Source organism: Chironomus tepperi, unplaced genomic scaffold (assembly GCF_022539635.2).
Source record: "Chironomus tepperi strain 1889 unplaced genomic scaffold, CSIRO-AGI_Ctep_v1 contig_337, whole genome shotgun sequence".
NCBI lineage: Eukaryota > Metazoa > Arthropoda > Insecta > Diptera > Chironomidae > Chironomus > Chironomus tepperi.
The window spans coordinates 1,188,138-1,206,193 of NW_027226459.1; the positions used below are offsets into that span (position 1 = coordinate 1,188,138).

Below are 18,056 nucleotides of genomic sequence, written 5' to 3' on the forward strand. Positions count from 1 at the left end.
AAAAAAAATCATTCACATTAACAATAAATGTTCAGGTTTGACTCGTAAAAGTAAAATGAAAATATTCTGTTTTTTTAAAGAAAAAAAATTACAATCAATCACATAAGATCGATAGTTCCCTTTTTACCTTTACAGAATAAAAAATAGTAAAAGATAAGAAAATTTACGAAAAAAAAAGTAATAAGACATAAAGTTAAGGTTCTTTTCGCACATTGATTAAGAGAATGTAAGATCAATAATTGATGAAAATAAGCATAAAAAAAATATGAAAAGTACATTAAGAATTCATGCCAATTAATGCAATATTAAACATATAAAAAGAAAATGTTTTTATACCAAAAAAAAAAAAATAAGTAAATGATAGTAAATTATTTGAACTGTCAAGGCACAATTTTACTGATGTAAGACAAAATTTCATTCATTGCATGACTTTTATGGACACACGTGTGTGGAGGAGATCTGAGTTAAAAACATTAATATCGACAATTTAATCCACATGCCTTGAAAAGAGCATTAGAAGGCACGTATATTTACATGAAGGCTTAAATGACTCATAGCAAGAGCCCAGACAAGAGCTGTCCACTTTCTTGAAGGTGTTTGGCATAGGAATCAATTTAAGAAGGAAGTAACTTGATGTCAAAATGTGGATTTAAATTCATGACATTTTAACTGACTTTTGAAATTTGAAATTGAAAATTTAATAAATTTTTAATTTGAATGACGTGAACTTGACATTTAATAACATGAAGTTAGCATCAATCGACTCAAAATGGGCGCTTCTTGTAGTTGAATTGCTCACAATTGACTTGAAATTGCAATCAAATGACTTGAAGTTGGCAACAGTTTGAATTTGAAATTGGCGTTAAATGACGTAAAGTTGAAAATGCAGTCAAAAGACTTGAAGTTGGCAACAATTGACTTGAAACTAGCGTCAAATGACATGAAGTTGGCATCAATGGCGTGAAGTTGATGACAATTAACTTGAAATGTGTGTCAAATTACATAAAATTGGAAATAATTGACATAAAATTAGCGTCAAATGACTTGAAATTGACATCAATGGACTTGATTGATATCAAATGACACGAACTTGGCAATGACGTGAAATTAGCAATAATTGACATGAAATTGCAGTCCAATTACGTGACGTTGACAATAATTTACTTGAAATTGTTGTCAAATGACGTGAAATTGGCCACAAAATTGATAAAGCAACTTGAAGTTGGCTACAATTGATCTGAAATTAGCGCCAAATGACGTGAAGTTGGCAACAATTAACTTGAAATTAGTGTCAAATGACGTAAAGTTGGCAATAACTGAATTGAAATTAGCGTCAAATGACGTAAAGTTGGCAACAACTGAATTGAAATTAGCGTCAAATGACAAAATTGACAAATCAAATCTAAATTTTGAAGCATCAAGTTACTTTTTCTCCTTCAAACCATCAAAAAATAAATTCAATCTTTCGATCCTCCTGCTTTAATCCATGAATACATGATGATCAGACAAGAAATAATTTGAATATTTTTTCATGAAAATTACCTTTGAGAAAGTCAAAAAAAAAAAGTTGAAAAATCTCAAAAGAATTTTTTATGAGAAAAAATTTGCAGAATTTCCTCAATCAAGAAAGAAAAGAGAAAAAAATTTAAATTTTGAAGGTAAAAAAGGGTCACAAAACCGTGCACACAAACAACAAAACAAGAATTAAAAATTAATGAAACCCAAAAAAGAAAAGAAAAATAATTTTTTTCAAAGAAATTTTCATCATAATGATGTGTTTTTTTTCTAATACAAAAGAAAAGATAAATTTAAATAAATTAAAAAAAAGTTTTTTCACTCTCATTGTTATTATTTTTGCCCATTCGTAATATAATTCATATACATACAAAAATAGTTAGTCACAAATTTGTGAAAAAAAGATGTAAGTTAAGTGAAAAAATTTAAATTGATTAAAAATTATTGAAATGAAAAAATCACTAAAAATTTTTTCGAAAAGTTCTTTAAAATGTTTAAAAAAGAAAAAAAAAAATTGTAAAAAATTAACTTCCGCGTGGAAGTAGAAATAAAAAATTTCTTTTCATCAACACAAAAACGAGGTATTTTTAAATATATAATTAAAAAAAAGTGAAAAAGAAAATATTAGCAGAAAAAAATTGAATTCACATTAATTAATCAGTCATCAGAGAGAAAAATTTGACTTGACATGAAGGCAAGAAACTAGCGTTAAAAAAATGAAAAACTAGCCAAAACTGATGGACAAAAATGAGAGAAAATTTAAATTTAAAAAAAAAATAGAATGAATGAAAAAAATAAATAAATTTAAAATTTTTTGCGCAAATTTAAATGCGTGTAAATTAAGAGACCACAAAAAAATAGTCAAGAAAGTGAAATTTTTTTGATTTGTATTTAATTTAAATTTTATTTAATTTAATAAAAGTGAAAATGAAAAATTATCAAAATTTAATTGCTTTTGTTTCAGTTTTTTTCTGACTTTTTCAGTGTCAATATTGTCCAATTTTCAGATAATTGATCAATTTTTGGTATTTTGTCAAATATTTAATTTTTAAAAATTTTGTATATTTACGTTAAGCTATTTTGAGATTGAAAGATTCAATTCATATCCCGAGCAACACAAATGAAGGAGGGTCCTTCCACGGTCCCACTAAAGCTTCAGTGCTAACAAAAGGTGGAAGTCACCTCAATGCGGATGTTATATGGATGAAGACGTCATATGGCAACCATGGCGGAACTTTCTTTGTTTGTGTAGCTCGGGTCTGGATATTTGAATGAACCCACATTTTAACAAGAGGACAACTTGACATAAAGCTAGCTAATAACCAATAACACTTTATTCCCTCAGTCACCGTAGACTCCCTTGAATACCCCATCTTCAAACCCCCTACTTATCCACCCCTCAATTCCCAAGCGGATCCTTCTTAATCTCATGATTAAGCCTAAACGAAAATACCTTCTCATCATCCTTAAAAATGTACATTTCAAATCGAATATTTCCACTTGGTAATGTTTTATACAATTCCTTTGTATTAGCAGTTAAGTTTGCAATCTCCATGTCACCTTCCAATGGACATTTTTGAAATGCTGTCTTTACTCCTGGCTGATTTCTAACAATATCCAAAATATTATTCATAAAAACATTTGATGATGCTCCATCCATAACGTCACACCATTCTACCTTTTGGGTATTCATGATTTCACGAAAATTGACATTAAACTGAAAGGATGCGATGAATTGCAGGTAAACTGGCTTGTAGACTTTTTGTGGAAGATACATTAAAATATTCAGCACAGTTTCAGTTCTTGAATAAGATTTGACATAGCAGTGCTTTAATATTAGTGATCTGTTGTTAGCTTTGCAGTATATTCCTTTAAATTTGGAGACTTCTTGAGGTTTTCTGGTTGCAGCTGTAGATTTCAGGAACAATTCAGTCGTGATGAGATTGATAATTGCAATTAGAACTAGCAACTTCATGATTATGACTTCTTTTAACGAAAGAATTAACAAAATTGAACGCAATATTGCAAAATTTACTTATTGAGAAGTTTTGCTAATTTTTTGGCAGCATTTCCTGTTGAATATTATCCGTAATTGGTCCATAATTGTTAAAATGATGAGCACAATGCTTATTTCAGTTCGAAATTATACTTAATTATTAAATTTAACTCAATGTTTACTCTTTAAAGTTTCACTGAATACTAAAGAAAGGGGAATGTCAACTTTGAAGGGTAAAATCAACTTTGAAGGGGAAATCATCTAGCTTTATCTAATTCAAATATAAAATGACAGTTGATACAATTTTTAATCATTTTCAGGAACTATTTGGTCATTTCTGCATCCATTTCATCAATTTGAGTCCTTCTTAACTTCCTCGTTAATTTTCATCGTAAAAATCATCTTCTCGTCCTTAAAAACATTCACATCGAATCGATAAAGTCCAGCTGGAAGTGCATCATACATTTTTAAAGATGTAGTCGAGAAGTTATTGATTTCAAGATCACCAGAATATGGACATTGTCGGAATAATTCCCTTGCGACTGGATTATCCTTCACAACCTCAACAACAGCCTTCATAAATGGATTTGTGCTGGTTTCTTCCACAACTGAGCACCACTCTTGTCGTCCAGAATTGACAACTTCACGATATCCGGAACCAAATTGATAGTTTGAGATTATTTGGACATAAATTGGCTTTTCAACTGGATTTATGAACTTTACGCCAAGACTAAATAATGATATTTTTCGAGAATAAGCCTTGACATAGCAATATTTTAGTTCAAGAGTCTGATTGTCTATTTTACATTTGACACCGCGGTATCTTACGCCTTCAACAAATGATTCATCGTTTTTCTTAGCTGATGTGATGGTCAAAATGATTGTTATGAAGGTTAGGAATTTGATCAAAAAGGACATGCTGGATTTGTCTTAATTTTTAAATAAAATTTTTGATTCTTTTAGCTCCAAATGGATAATTTTAAACACAAAATATAGCGATGGAGAATAGAATACAAGTGAATTTACAGGTCTAAGCTTATCAAGGTTGACAAAATTTAGAAAATTTGAGAATAATTAGGGTGATTTCAATGTAATTATTATGATTGAAGACAATTAACTTCACAAAACGTTAAGCCTATTTAGTATCTAGTTTGAATTTACTTTGGTGTCGAGTTTTTCATGACAGTGTCATGATTTTGACTTGATTCAGTAGTGTTTAGTTTTATTTTAAGGGCACTAAATGGCTACAAAGACAGGATGTGCCAAATTTAATTTTTTGCCCTACAACTGTACCAAAAGATGATGTCACGTTGTCTTCAAATAGCCTTGCAGTGTTGTACCGACTACATTGTGCTGTTCGCGCTTAAGTTCAAGCTAATAAGTTAACCTGAGCGACACAATGAGATGGACCGCATTTTTCACTCGCTGGGGCACCGCTACGTCACAGCTATATCGCCTTACTAACAATAAGACGTGAAGTTTCCTTGATGGCAGCGTGATGATTGAATGATCCAAATTTACAGTGAAAAGTGTGGTCCACCGCATTGTGCCACTCACCTACATTCACAATTCACCCACTAATAGCATTCAGCTGTTGAAACTTCGATAAATTTCCCCTCAATTATCCTTAATTCCGCATTTCTTATTTTTTTAACTTTTCCAAAAATAAATATTTTTTCATCTCATTAAACATTTTCTTTTCATTTCCTTTATGGACTATATTTCACTACATTTACGTCTTCATTTCACAATCAATTATGTATTCACCAAGTATTAAACGCAAATTTGGTGCTTTTAAAAAGAAATCATCATTATAAGGCACAATTCTGTATAATAAAGAATTTAATTTTTTATGCTCGCTTTTACGCTTGCTTCTTCCTTTAAATTCATCATATCTTTTTAATTTCTTTTGTTTTATTTAACAACACCAAAAGACGATGAGAACGAATTCAAGCATTAAGCATATTTATTTGTGTCTATCTGGCTTTGTGCGTGTGTACGCGTAAAAGCTAAAATTGTTAAATATGTAACAGAAAAATGAAAATTATTTTTTTGTATCTCATTATAAGTATTTCCTCTTTTTACTTCCTCATTTAATGAGAATGCCACCTGGAGACATTTCCTCCCCTCCTACTCTTTGTACTCAACATCTGCTTCCTACGTGGAAATTCATTTTTTTCCTTCTCATTTTCATCATTTCACTTTTTTTCATTATTAATATTTTTTATTGTTTATCTATGCGCTTGTATGTTTATGCTTTATTAAATAAGAGAGCTTTTTTAGCGTGCTTTTATGCGAAGATCCTGCAAGGGGATGATTTGATCGGAGCTTATTTTGGAAAATACTTTTGATAAAGAAAATTCAATTATTTTTGGTTGGTTGTAGTCAAGTTGTAGTCAGGAGTATCATATGAGGCTCAGTGACACATATACGAGCGAGACAAATAAAGAAGGCTCCACCACGGAACTTTTAAGACTCCGCTAAACCTCTTTTCCTAACATCTAATGGAAGCCGCCTTTTTTTGACGTCCATATAGCTGCCATAAATAGGCTTCTTTCAATTGGTGTTAATTAAAGAGGTTTGGCGTCCCTATGACTGTCATTAAGTTGAGAATCTGCCAACCTTCAAAGCAGCTTGCATGACAGCTCAATGCTAAGAATTATTTGATAATAACCGCAATTAAGAAGAATATAAGGACGCAGGTTCAATTCTCACTCTAAATAAGTTGGTAAAAGTTTACTTTTATCAGCTACAAATTAAAGTTTTAGTTCCTTAGACAGAGCTCGAAGTCGATTTGAAACAAAATTTGAGTCAACTTCGAGCTTTGTTAACCTTAAGTGGCTTGTTCTGAATTTATGATCGAATTCCCGTACCTTGATAATCAACCCGAAAGGCACAAAAATGATCGAAAAAAGAGTGTCCTGAATTCAAATTCAAATCCTTTAGCACGTTATGTGTCAATGCTGCTTAAAATAATTGCATATTCACTATTGTTGCTAAATATTGAAACAGAAAGAAACTATCGGCACAAAGAGCTTCAAAGCGATATTGAGTATACAAAGCGAATCTTGAAGAACTCTATTCAATTTTCCCTTTTAAAAAGTTTATTTTTGCTTCGAGGAATTTGAACTATAGAAAAAAAGTTTATTTGTTTGTTTTCATCCTCGCTATTGTCTTATCAACATCATCATCGTCGTCTTCTTTCATCGTTCGAATTAAAGAAAACAAAGACAGAAGAAAAGGCAAAAAAGAAAAACTTGAAAATTTTCATATTTTTAGAGTGACAAGTGTGAAAAAAATTTAAAGAATGAAAATGAATTTATTTTTAATTTTTTTTTTCTTTTTTTCATCACGTAGCGCGTCATGTGCGTTTAACTAATTTTATAGATATATTTTATATATTCCTGAATTATGAATGTTATGAAATGAGCCGTTAAAGGGTGACATAAATTACGATTTAATGTGTAAAAAATATCCAAAAATATTTTCTTGTTGATTTTTCACGGAAAATTTTAGTTTACAAATTTCTTAATCTTGTTTAGTCTTCTGAAGATTATAAATAGGATATGTGTTATTTTTAAGATGTCATGGCTTGACAATGAAGGTTTTTTGGCATAGATTAATATATTTTTAAATGTAAATTGCTAAATTCGATTTTTGGCAAATAGATTAACTCTCAAAATATTCTATTCTAATAAATCTTAATTGGACGTAACGGTTTTCTTCATTTTAGTCCAAAATTGAATTTCTAGGTTCTTAGTTTTATTTACAAATTTTATTCTAAATTCTTAAATTTCTAGTACATTTAGTACAAATTTGAATTCAAAACTAAATTTTTAAGTAAATTTAGTACACAATTTCAGAAAATTGCGAATTGAAGTATTTTATAGACAATTTACAAGTTCATAAAATGTTGAATACACAATTTTGAGCTGTAAACTAACAAAAGATCGATAACATGACAAGCAATTATATCCAGAAAGGTCAAATTTTTAAAAACAAGAATGATTTCAGAATGTAAACAAAGATTTGAATTTTGAGCTTTTTTGAAAGCTTTTTTAAAGATCAAAATTGCTCTTCAGGGCAAAAAAACAACAATTTAATCTCCATGAAAATTCCCTCGTGTCATTCAATCTTCAAAAAATGATTAAGACATTTGCAAAGCTTATTTTCATTTCCATTTCAAAATTTATACGCATTTTATAGAAGACATTCTCATACAAAATATTTTTTATATGCCACAATTTTATCACATTTACTTTTTTTTGTATATGTTCACTCAGCGATGGAAGTAGGTAAAGAATTTACTTATTTTGTTTAAATTCATGAATGAATTGAGGAAAGGAAGAAAGAATTACGTCAGCAATTTCTCTCCTCCTTTTTTTGTGTGTGCTCCACAATCAAATTATTTACTCAACCTTGGCTCTGTGAAGAGAGGAAACGAAATTGTTGAGAGATACACATGTGTGTGCGAGCATGTGTGTTGGAATTAGCGGTGAAAATTTTTTTGAAGGCCTGTCAAAAAAAGACTTCTTTTTTTTGGAGGAACGAATTTTGAAGGGAAAAAAGTTTCAAGGACTCGACGGTGGAAATTAGCTATGCAATCAATCAATTTGTTTGAGTCTTAATGTCTTTATGTTATGTCTTGAAGTCTTTAGTGTGTCTAGCTTTACTGCATTGTTTTTATTGGAAGACTTGAAATGTTTGATTCCAAAATTCAGAAATTTTGTCCGTTAAAAAAGCTTTCAAAAAAGCTTAAAATTCAAATCTTTGTTTACATTCTGAAATGTTTTTTGATTCTCAATATTTGACCTTCTTGGACATAATTGCTTGTCGTGATATCGATCTTTTGTTAGTTTACAGCTCTAAGTCATGTATTCAATTTATTGGGAACTTAAAAAATGTCCAGAAAATACTTAAATTTGCAATTTTCTAAAACTGTTTACTCTTTATAAATTTCTTGACTGTATTGCTCAATTGTGAGTCATGGCATTCTGTATAAGTACTATAGCAGTATGTAACCTGATACATCATCCACCTTCCCCTATCATAGAAAAGCCTATAAATAAACAAAGCTTATTATCTCCATAAAAATACACTTCCTAAATTTACACTAAAATATCATCCTTTAAGTCATAACTTTCCAATCACGTTACTGAAATTTAAATTTTTAAGAAATTTAAAATTCCAGCGAGGGAACCAAGCTACGCACTCAAAAAATTTATTCGCAACAAACGCAATAAATTGTCAAATATTTTTTTACATGTTTATAAGCTCGAATGCGAATGAAAAGTGAGATATAGTAAATGTTTAAAGCTTAAAGTAAACGTAACTTTGCATCCGATCCCCTAATCGTATATGTCTCATATGATAATACATTCATGCTAAAATAGAACTTTATTTTCAAGACATCTTCATGCATACGTTCGCACATTTTACACGTAAATGTATCTACGCATGTAAATTTATATCGAAAAAATAAACAAAGAAGGGTTGAATGTCAACATAAAAGTAAAAGCTTAGCATGTGACTGTATATGGATATACATTTTCTGTAGATGAAATTCAATTTATAATTAAATTTTGTAGCTCAATCTTCACAGTTTGGATAAAAAAAGATGAGGTAATATTGCGGAATAATAGATAAACAACAGGAGAGCGTACGTGAAATTTTGTTGAGGAAATTGCTTGCGGCTATCGAAAGTTGGAGATTTTAAAGCAACAGAATGAATTGAATTTGCATTAAAGTTGGATTTTTTGAATTTTTAATCGTTAAAAAAGCTTTCAAAAAAGCTCAAAATTCGAATCTTTGTTTACATTTTGAATTCTATTTTGTTCTTTGAAATTTGACCTTCCTGGACATAATTGCTTGTCATATTATTGATCATCTGTTAGTTTACAATTCTAAGTCATGTATTCTACATGTTATGAGCTTGTAGATTGTCAATTTACTTAATGTACTAAAATATTTAAAATTTTGTACTAAAAGTAAGAAAACCGTTAAAACTCCAGAATTATCAGGATCAAGTCATTCAGCTTTAAATATACTGGAAATCTACATAAAAATGCAAAAATCTTCTTCAACAATAATCATTCCAAACACTCACAGCACGCACATATGGTGCCATAAAGAATTAATTGCTCATTGTCTACAACTGAATGCCCTTCATCATCAGTCTTACTGCCTCAACATTACGATGTTAATATCTTACAAACTCAACATCATCAAATAAAAGCAGATAGGAGTAAGAGTGCAGCATAAATCAAACAATAAAAGGTCATAAATGGCTTGTATAAGTAATTAGACGTCATTGCTGTGAGCTGCATATAAAAAAACAAAATAACACACACATAACAAATTGACGCTATTCATGAGGCACAACATCAAGGATCTTTGTTCGTCGTTGTCACAGTTAAGTGCATTTTCCTAATTGTCATGTCACGAATATCTTGTCTAATTTACTTGTTCCATCTCCTCAATATTGCTTCCCGAATAGCACAAGACGGCTGATCGATTCAAGATCCGACACCAGACACCAGGCATGCTCGGTGTCATCGGTCATGCACGGGTGCATGGGGCCAAAATAGCACACGGTGTGCATGGGGCAAAATTGCTCCCAAATAGCACACGGTGTGCATGGGGCAAAATTGCTCCCAAATAGCACACGGTGTGCATGGGGCAAAATTGCTCCCAAATAGCACACGGTGTGCATGGGGCAAAATTGCTCCCAAATAGCACACGGTGTGCATGGGACAAAATTACTCCCAAATAGCACACGGTGTGCATGGGACAAAATTGCTCCCAAATAGCACACGGTGTGCATGGGACAAGAATCCGAATCCAGCACCAACTCAGGGTCACGTCGGCCTCATCGCCGATTTGTGATCGATTAACGAATTTTGTGCTATTCGGTATTATTATTTTTATCTACAGCTATTCTGACGACTCTTAGCAAATGAGAATGTATAATGTACTTTACCTTGAAACAAAATGAAATTGCATAAAATATTAAATATGCAGTCATAGAATGATGAAATAGCACGTGCAATGTTAATACTCAATAATTGACTTGCATATTACATGATTATTTGTTGTTGTAACTGCTGCTGCTGTTTTTATCTTCTTTTATTTGTTGTTTTTGTCTTTCATTTCATGCTTCGTTGATGCTTTTATGTTACAACTTGGATGTAAATGCGGGCGCGCATTATAAAAAAAGATAATTTATTGTGTGCGCTCAATTTAGTATGATCTGATATGTAGCATTAAGCTTTTTGTTGATGATTTTAAGCTTGGTTTAGTTACTATTATAATCGATGATATATGCTTGCTTATGCTTAGTGTAAATAAAGTTAGATTAAAGCTGGGATTTAATTTAGTTGTGATTTGTTTGTAGTTGTTTGGAAAAATTTCAAAGCACACTTTGTGGATTTTTTGTGGATTTTTTAAATTATATTTAGATGTATTGTGTGAATTTGAAAAATTGACATTAAAAGAAAAGGTTCAATTCCTAAACAATCGTGCTTAATTCTATAAAAGAGCGATTTGATATTCTTCCAGATATTCTTTATTTTTTTAGCTTTTATATGTAGCCGCAGATATGAAATTTTGTCTCGAAAAACCCCACCAAATTGAAGAACATCCCAAGTAAAACAGCATAGCAGCTATTGAACCACTTCATGGTCATATCAAAATGTTCACGGCAAAACGTCAAAACTGCGTTGAGATTCCAGCATTGGTAATTGGCAAGAGGCTGTTATCGATAGAGCCAGTTTCAGATGGAAACTAAGGCAGGTCATGAAACATATACTGCCATATACCATGTGTTTTGTAAATAGCTGCTACAGACGGATTCTCCGAATCTGGTGGACTGGGGATTCAACGGAATGACCATCGAATCAAGTTTTATTAAGAGCGGTGAGACACAAGCTTGATGTACTGCCCTTGATTGGTAAAGGCGTCCGAGTACTCCAAGAGCAACATGACGTAGGACGGTAATGAAGGAATGCCAGTTAGATGTCAAAACTGAGAATTTTTACAAGCTTTGTGATACAGACAGCTACAGAGTCAGGTGGAAGGCCTTTTGTAGCAACTTAACTTCCAAATCGGAGCATGGTTCCAGTAAGTAAGTAATACCATGTGCAGTTTCAGTCTAAGCTCTTCATTAAAGTATGCCGAGCCTCAAATCAATCACTCCCCCTGAATACGCCTGTGCATTGACCTTTCATACTTAAAGAAGACTAACACTCCTTAAAGATGCACATCACTTGCAAATGACCTATCAGTTACCAAGTCTGAGTAGACACTGCGTCAAAAATTTCCCATAATTAAAAAACTTCCAAAAAATAATTTTTTATCAGTAAAATTGCATAAGTCACTAAAGTAGCAAAATTATCATTGGAATTAACTTTTTTTAATATCTAAGATTATTTATCAAAAAGGCACTGATAATGAACAATTGATTAAAATTGCCAGACTTAGCATAGATTTATTGATAATTTTTAAAAGTGGAAATAAATCCAGCAATAATAATCACCTTTTAAATTGCATTGTTGCTCATACAAAAGGTGCTAACTGCCTTAACAAAGTATTTTAATAAACTGAGAATCAGTTGCTTAAAGGTTTTGTGTACTTTACAGTGACTTCATTTATTTATGTTTATAACTCACAGATAATGTCAACTTTAATCTTTTTTGTGTACTACGATAAAAATCTAGACCAGATATACAGATAGTTTACTTATAGTCAAGGTTATGAGGATGTATCGAGGCTGTTGATATATTCAGACAACACAGTCCCTAAGGCACCACTTTGTTGACATCTCGAATACCAGAAGTCGGTTGATTGATCCAAAATCTGGCACCAGGATGAATTGACTCTGGTATCGTCAAGTCAGCTTGGATCCGGATTTTCGGTCGATTAGCCGACTTGTGGCATTGTGGCATGTTAATGGCTATTTATTAAAATGATCCATAAGTCTGACACCATTATTAGACAGTTTGACAGTTTGATGACTCATTAAACCAGTGCTGGTCAATCTGTGTACCGCGGCACACTTGACTGCCCCCGATATGTATTCCGAAATGCCATAAACCACATATCGTACCGCACCAAAAGTGACTGGCAGTGACTTACCACCAAAGATGTGACATGGTACAAAAAAAGGTTGCCCACCACTGCATTAATCCAAAAAGCGTGCAAAAAAAGTCATTGAGACAAAAAAGACGGATGCGGTTATCAACTTAAACAATTCTTAAAACATTGACAAGGATTCGAACCTTTACTTTATATAGAAACTCAATTTTAATTTAAAAACCATATTCCAATACGACATAAGGAAGTCCACAGAAACGCAAATAACTACCAAATTACATTTTCCTTGCTACTCAATATTTCATCCATCAATAAATTGCAAAGAAATGGTAAAATAAACTTCAATGTCATGTTCATCCGCTCATATTCTTACCATACCATACACAATATTTCCTTTTCTGCTGCTACATTTCCACTTTCAATGCCAAATGAGAGACAATAAAAAAAAGCAAGAAATTTTTCACATTGACATGAAACAATATGTATATGTATGCATACCAATCAACAATGAATTATTGTTGGTTTATTTTTCTTTTTCCTCTCATTTCCTTCAATTTTTTTCGTCGGAATTACAATAACACATAAAAGGAAAGAAATTTTCCTGTTTGAGGTGGTTTCCGGTGGAAAAAAGGTGGAAAATTTTGACGGTTTGTCTGATTGATGTGCTGAATTTTGGATTATGGAATTGATATGTAATGTCAAAATAAATGTTGGATGTGCCTGCCTTGTTGTTCTGTGGATTATAAAGCTTCAATTTTATTCAAAATTTTGATAAAATAATTAAAAAAAAAGAGTTTGCTTAGTATCATAATTATTAATATAACTGTAGGATTTGAACCCTTTGAATGTCCAAATTATATATATTGTCATATTTAGATTTTGATTAGTTTGACAAAAAAATGGTAATAATAATCTTAATTATGTTTGAATAAAGAGTCTGAAAATGCACATAGACAGTATTGCCACTTAATAGTGAGGTATTACGTAACGCGTATTAACGTATTATTACGTAACGCGAAAAATCGTCATTTTGACCACAACTACCCTACCTAGTAACGTTATGTGGTGGACAATCTCTAAATGAAAGACCTGAAAAATTTCAGTGGTGGACAACCTTTCATTTTTCGATGTACAACCTAGTGGGAAGCCTTGATCGAAACCGAACCCGGCATACGGTTTGTGGCATTTCTAATAATTTTTGACTTTGGATCAACAGTTGGAAAGCTTTTTAAAGGAACCTAGGCTTCAAATCAAAGCAAAATTCTATTTAGTAAGTAAGTATTTATATGTACAGGTTGCCCGCCACTGCTTTAAGCAATATGAGCTCATTTTTAACACAAATTGAGGCTTTGTACCATATACTTGTAGATGTACATACCCCTCCACACCGACAGATTCAGCTCCATATGACTCGGTACCCCAGCTTCTATTCTTCACCATCAACCACAACGCTTATCAAAATCACAAAAAAATTCCAAACTTGTTCACAACAATTTGATAAATTGCCGTCAATTTATAGAATAGGAAGAACATCGAGAAGGCTGTAAAAATAGCAATGAAGCTTTCTTATTTTTTTCATTCATTCATAAAATTTTTATTTATTATTGAACTTGATTTAGTTCTGAGTTTCACATATGCTCAGGAAATGTACAGGCTATGAGTAACTTAGTTTGTAAAGTTTCCATTGATTCTGACAGTTTCATGATCAATGACTTACCGTTGATATTGAAATAAAATAGAAAAACATTGAACTTTTCGAGGAATTTTTTTGTGGCACAAAAAAAAAGTACAGTGGACAATGTTGTGGATATAAATGGATTTAAGGTCGTTAGTATTAATAGAACTTAAGGCTGAAATGTCGCAAGTTTGTTTGCAAAATAGAAATAAATGAATGAAAATTTTCTGATGGCATTTACAAATTGTGATCCGATGGGACACAACCTTTACCGAAAGGTTCCGTTTTGGGTTTTGACTGAGATTTATTTAAGCTTTATATGGAAGTCCAATAGAGTTTATTATTAACTCTTATGTCATAGACATTTCGTATGTTAAAATTCTCAGTTTATCGATGACCAGTTCAAAGAGAAGTTGTGCTTAACAACATGTGACATTGCTGATTTTTGTGAGAAATCTGGTTGCAAAGTTTGCATTCTGATAAGGAAATGTGAAATTTATCATTTGAAATGTTTTATATTCTCATTAAATGTCACTTAAGATAATTTACTACTGCATCATCGTAATCGAGCGACGCTCTTTTGGAGTAATTTATAAATGATGTCAAGTCAAAGATGGGATTTAAAAGTTTATTTCCAATTCCAATGTAATTTAAAAGACCTGCTCAGTTATTTAGCAAAACTGCAAGATACTGTAACGTTGTAAGCATTATGCGAATCCTGGTTCGATCGAAAACACCTCGAGCGGACAAAAATATGTTGAAGTTAGATAATGGCAACTCAAAATACAATTAATGCCTAGTTCTAACATATTTTTGTCAACACTGGCACTCAAAATAATGATTGAGAGTTCTATCTCTGATGGGAATCGAACACAAATATTCACGTAATCGTGATGCAGCTAAACGGTCGGCTGCTTAAACATTCGTCCCTCGACTGACTACAGAGTTTTAACTCTTGTACTGACATGGTCACTCAAATATGACTCAGAATTTACTCCGCTCAATCATAATAGCATTTGATTCAAAATCTTAGGGACTTTTCTTATTAAACCACATAGCCAATGGGAGGAGGAGGCTGCACTCCCTTGATTGCTTATAGTAAATCATTTGCTGTTCAAACTAGGAAGTTTCCCTTTTGGACAAAAAATAAGTTAGAACTAGTCATTAGCTGGACATTAACTAGCAATCAACTAGTTTTAACGTAGTTTGATCGACTCGGAATCCATAGCTGCTTATGGACGTATTGGCGGATTAAAACAATTTAACTAGTAATCTGGTATTATGCATTGGTTCCATGAAATCTTGAAACAACCCACCCTCTTCCTCTACGTTCCCCTCTCAGAGAGCGTTACGTAATAAGTGACTCGAAGCCATTGTAACGTCGGTCAAAGAACACTATATTCCGACTTATCCAGTGATAGACCTGCTGAAATTAGATTTCTGTAAAGGTAATTCAACAAATACCATAGGGTATGCATTAATAACCCTTGATAGCTAAGTGGTAGGAGCATAAGACCAAAAAAATCCTAGAACACGGGTCCTAGTCCCACTTGGGACTCAGCATACCCCCTGCAGTATTGATAATCCCCATCAATAAATGAACGACCTTCACATAATACACACAAATAAGTTCACGTAATAATATCCACATTTTAATAAACAGTTGCTTCCTTCAATCACGGAAAAAAAATCAAGTTCATTATTTTCATTGTCTAGGAAACAAAAAAGCCAAAAAAAAACAAACAGCACGAAAAAACCCGCTTTTGAGTTTCCATTCCATATAAAAAAAAAATTCGTTTATGATGAGGAACAACAACAACAACAACAACAACAGAGAGATAGCATGAAGCAATAAAAAAAATAATTTCATTTATCAATTCCCACTGATACCAATTATATACGATATTTAACTCAATGTTTATCAACAAAAAATAGTTCATTACGGAAAGTTTTATGAGCTTTTCATGCTAAATGCAAGTTGTTCCATTCTCTCTTATTCCCAATGGTCCCAAAAGCCATACACATCTCATTTCTATCATATTTAACTTTAATGTACACAGAAAAGTCAAAAAAAGCAGCAGATTCACTCTCATTTAGTACCGGCATCATGTCTATGCTATCATCACCCTTGTGTTTCATGTGCATACATTGTGGATTGCCCACATCACCATACGATAAGTCACCTCGCTTATTATTGCTGTTTTTTTTCTCTTCTCTCTCTTCGTGTGCCTACCTTAGTATGTATAAACAAAAAATGTTCATTTGTGTACGTTGTACACGATTAGTCTTCTGTGTATTTCGTGAGTTTAATTTCTGTCTCATTTTTATTTTAAAAAGTGTATATGGATACGGGAGAATATTAGCGGTCGCAGCTAGAAGACAGCAATGAAAAACTTACATTTTTAAAATAGTTTGGTGATCGGCTGGATTGAGCGCATTTTTGTGGAGATTCTGGCTTAGTCCACACAATTAAGCCTTATGATTGTAATTGCTTAAAGTATTGGATATTAATAGAATTGAGGTCAATGCTTCTGCATTCAATCAGAAATTAACATGCAGTTTATATAAAGCATTTAGCCATATGGTCAATTACCACATGTATAGCTTAATTGTAAGAACATTCAATAAGAAATCCAAGAATGAAGGTTCGAATCCTACTCGCAGTAAGTCAAAGTTTAAATCCTCCTTGGTATCGGATTGAAGTTCAAGTCCTGAACAATTGATTCAGTCTCAAACTCTTAGATCCAGTTGAAAAATTCACTATTAGTTTTCAGATGATAACTGTTGCTCTAACACAAACCTAGCTCAGTTTTGTGTTGTCTGATCTTTATATTCAGATGAGTTTTCCTTCAAAAATTAGACAAGACTTAGTAATCTGACTTTATATTGATTAAACGTTTGTCAAAAACATTGAGTTTGTCTGAAATAATGCCCAATTAATCCACAAATACTTGTAGCAACTGACGATTATCCAGAGAAGCACAATTGAATAAAGTCTAGCAATATTCCATCATAAATCAAGTATAAAGCTTTAGTATAGAATTAGCACAAACCCTAATCACGAATCGGGTGCCCTAGCACATATAGTGTGCTATTCGGGAAGCTTGTCCCGGACGTTGTTTCCATTGCACATTTTTTACATTTTACGTATTATGGAGCATTCAGGCTTATTTTCTTACAATGCATGTAGAATCAGTGTTGTTCAAACTTTTTTTTCCGCGACAAACCTTGATGGTAAGTCACGACCGAAATTATTTACGGCATGGGATTCATGTCATTTCCAAGTTTAATTTTTATAGCACACTAATCTGCCATGACACACAGTTTGGACAACACTGAGAAATATTAAGAAATACAAAAGCTCAAATATACAGCAACAAAACTAAAAACTACTTCCATAAGCCCAAATCAATCCCCAACAGAACCTACGCAATGAAATTTGTACTTTTGTCATTTCTGAACATGAAGGAATTGAGATGAAAAAAAACAGACGCAAAAAGTCAAGCTGTCCAAACAGTCAATCCAAACGTGAACGTAAGTTTTAAATATCGTGCTAAAAATAAGCAGCGACAGCAGTAAAGTAACAGCAGTGAGAATAGAAAATAATAATTTTTTTTATCGTAGCAGTCAGAGAGCGGAGGAACAAGAAAAGAAAAACTAAGTACGAGGCCGAAGTGTAGTTGAGGAGGAAAAAAAAAATAATAATTTTTTAAAAAACGCTGGCTGTTTACACGGCTGTGTGTGGAGTATTTTTCATTTCATTCAGAAAGTTTTAGTTCA

At 32.2% G+C, this 18,056-nt stretch overlaps 2 protein-coding genes across 2 annotated transcripts in view; one reads left to right on the plus strand and one right to left on the minus strand.

The window, feature by feature from the left end:
• Window positions 1-3,878, plus strand: part of LOC139093578 (neuronal acetylcholine receptor subunit alpha-7-like) — a 58,433-nt gene extending 54,555 nt beyond the window's left edge. Inside the window, exon 16 of the transcript XR_011544709.1 lies at window positions 3,832-3,878. The gene's annotated coding sequence lies outside the window, so the exon portion shown is untranslated. The remainder of the gene's footprint in view (window positions 1-3,831) is intronic.
• Window positions 3,863-4,429, minus strand: LOC139093763 (uncharacterized). Its single transcript, XM_070644594.1, has one exon. It carries the CDS (start codon window positions 4,427-4,429, stop codon window positions 3,863-3,865), a length of 567 nt encoding a protein of 188 aa, XP_070500695.1.
• Between the last annotated feature and the right edge of the window lie 13,627 nt (window positions 4,430-18,056).

Bases quoted from the DNA above. Each gene is read 5' to 3' on its own strand.
- LOC139093763 (XM_070644594.1), bottom strand. From the start codon at position 4,429: ATGTCCTTTTTGATCAAATTCCTAACCTTCATAACAATCATTTTGACC.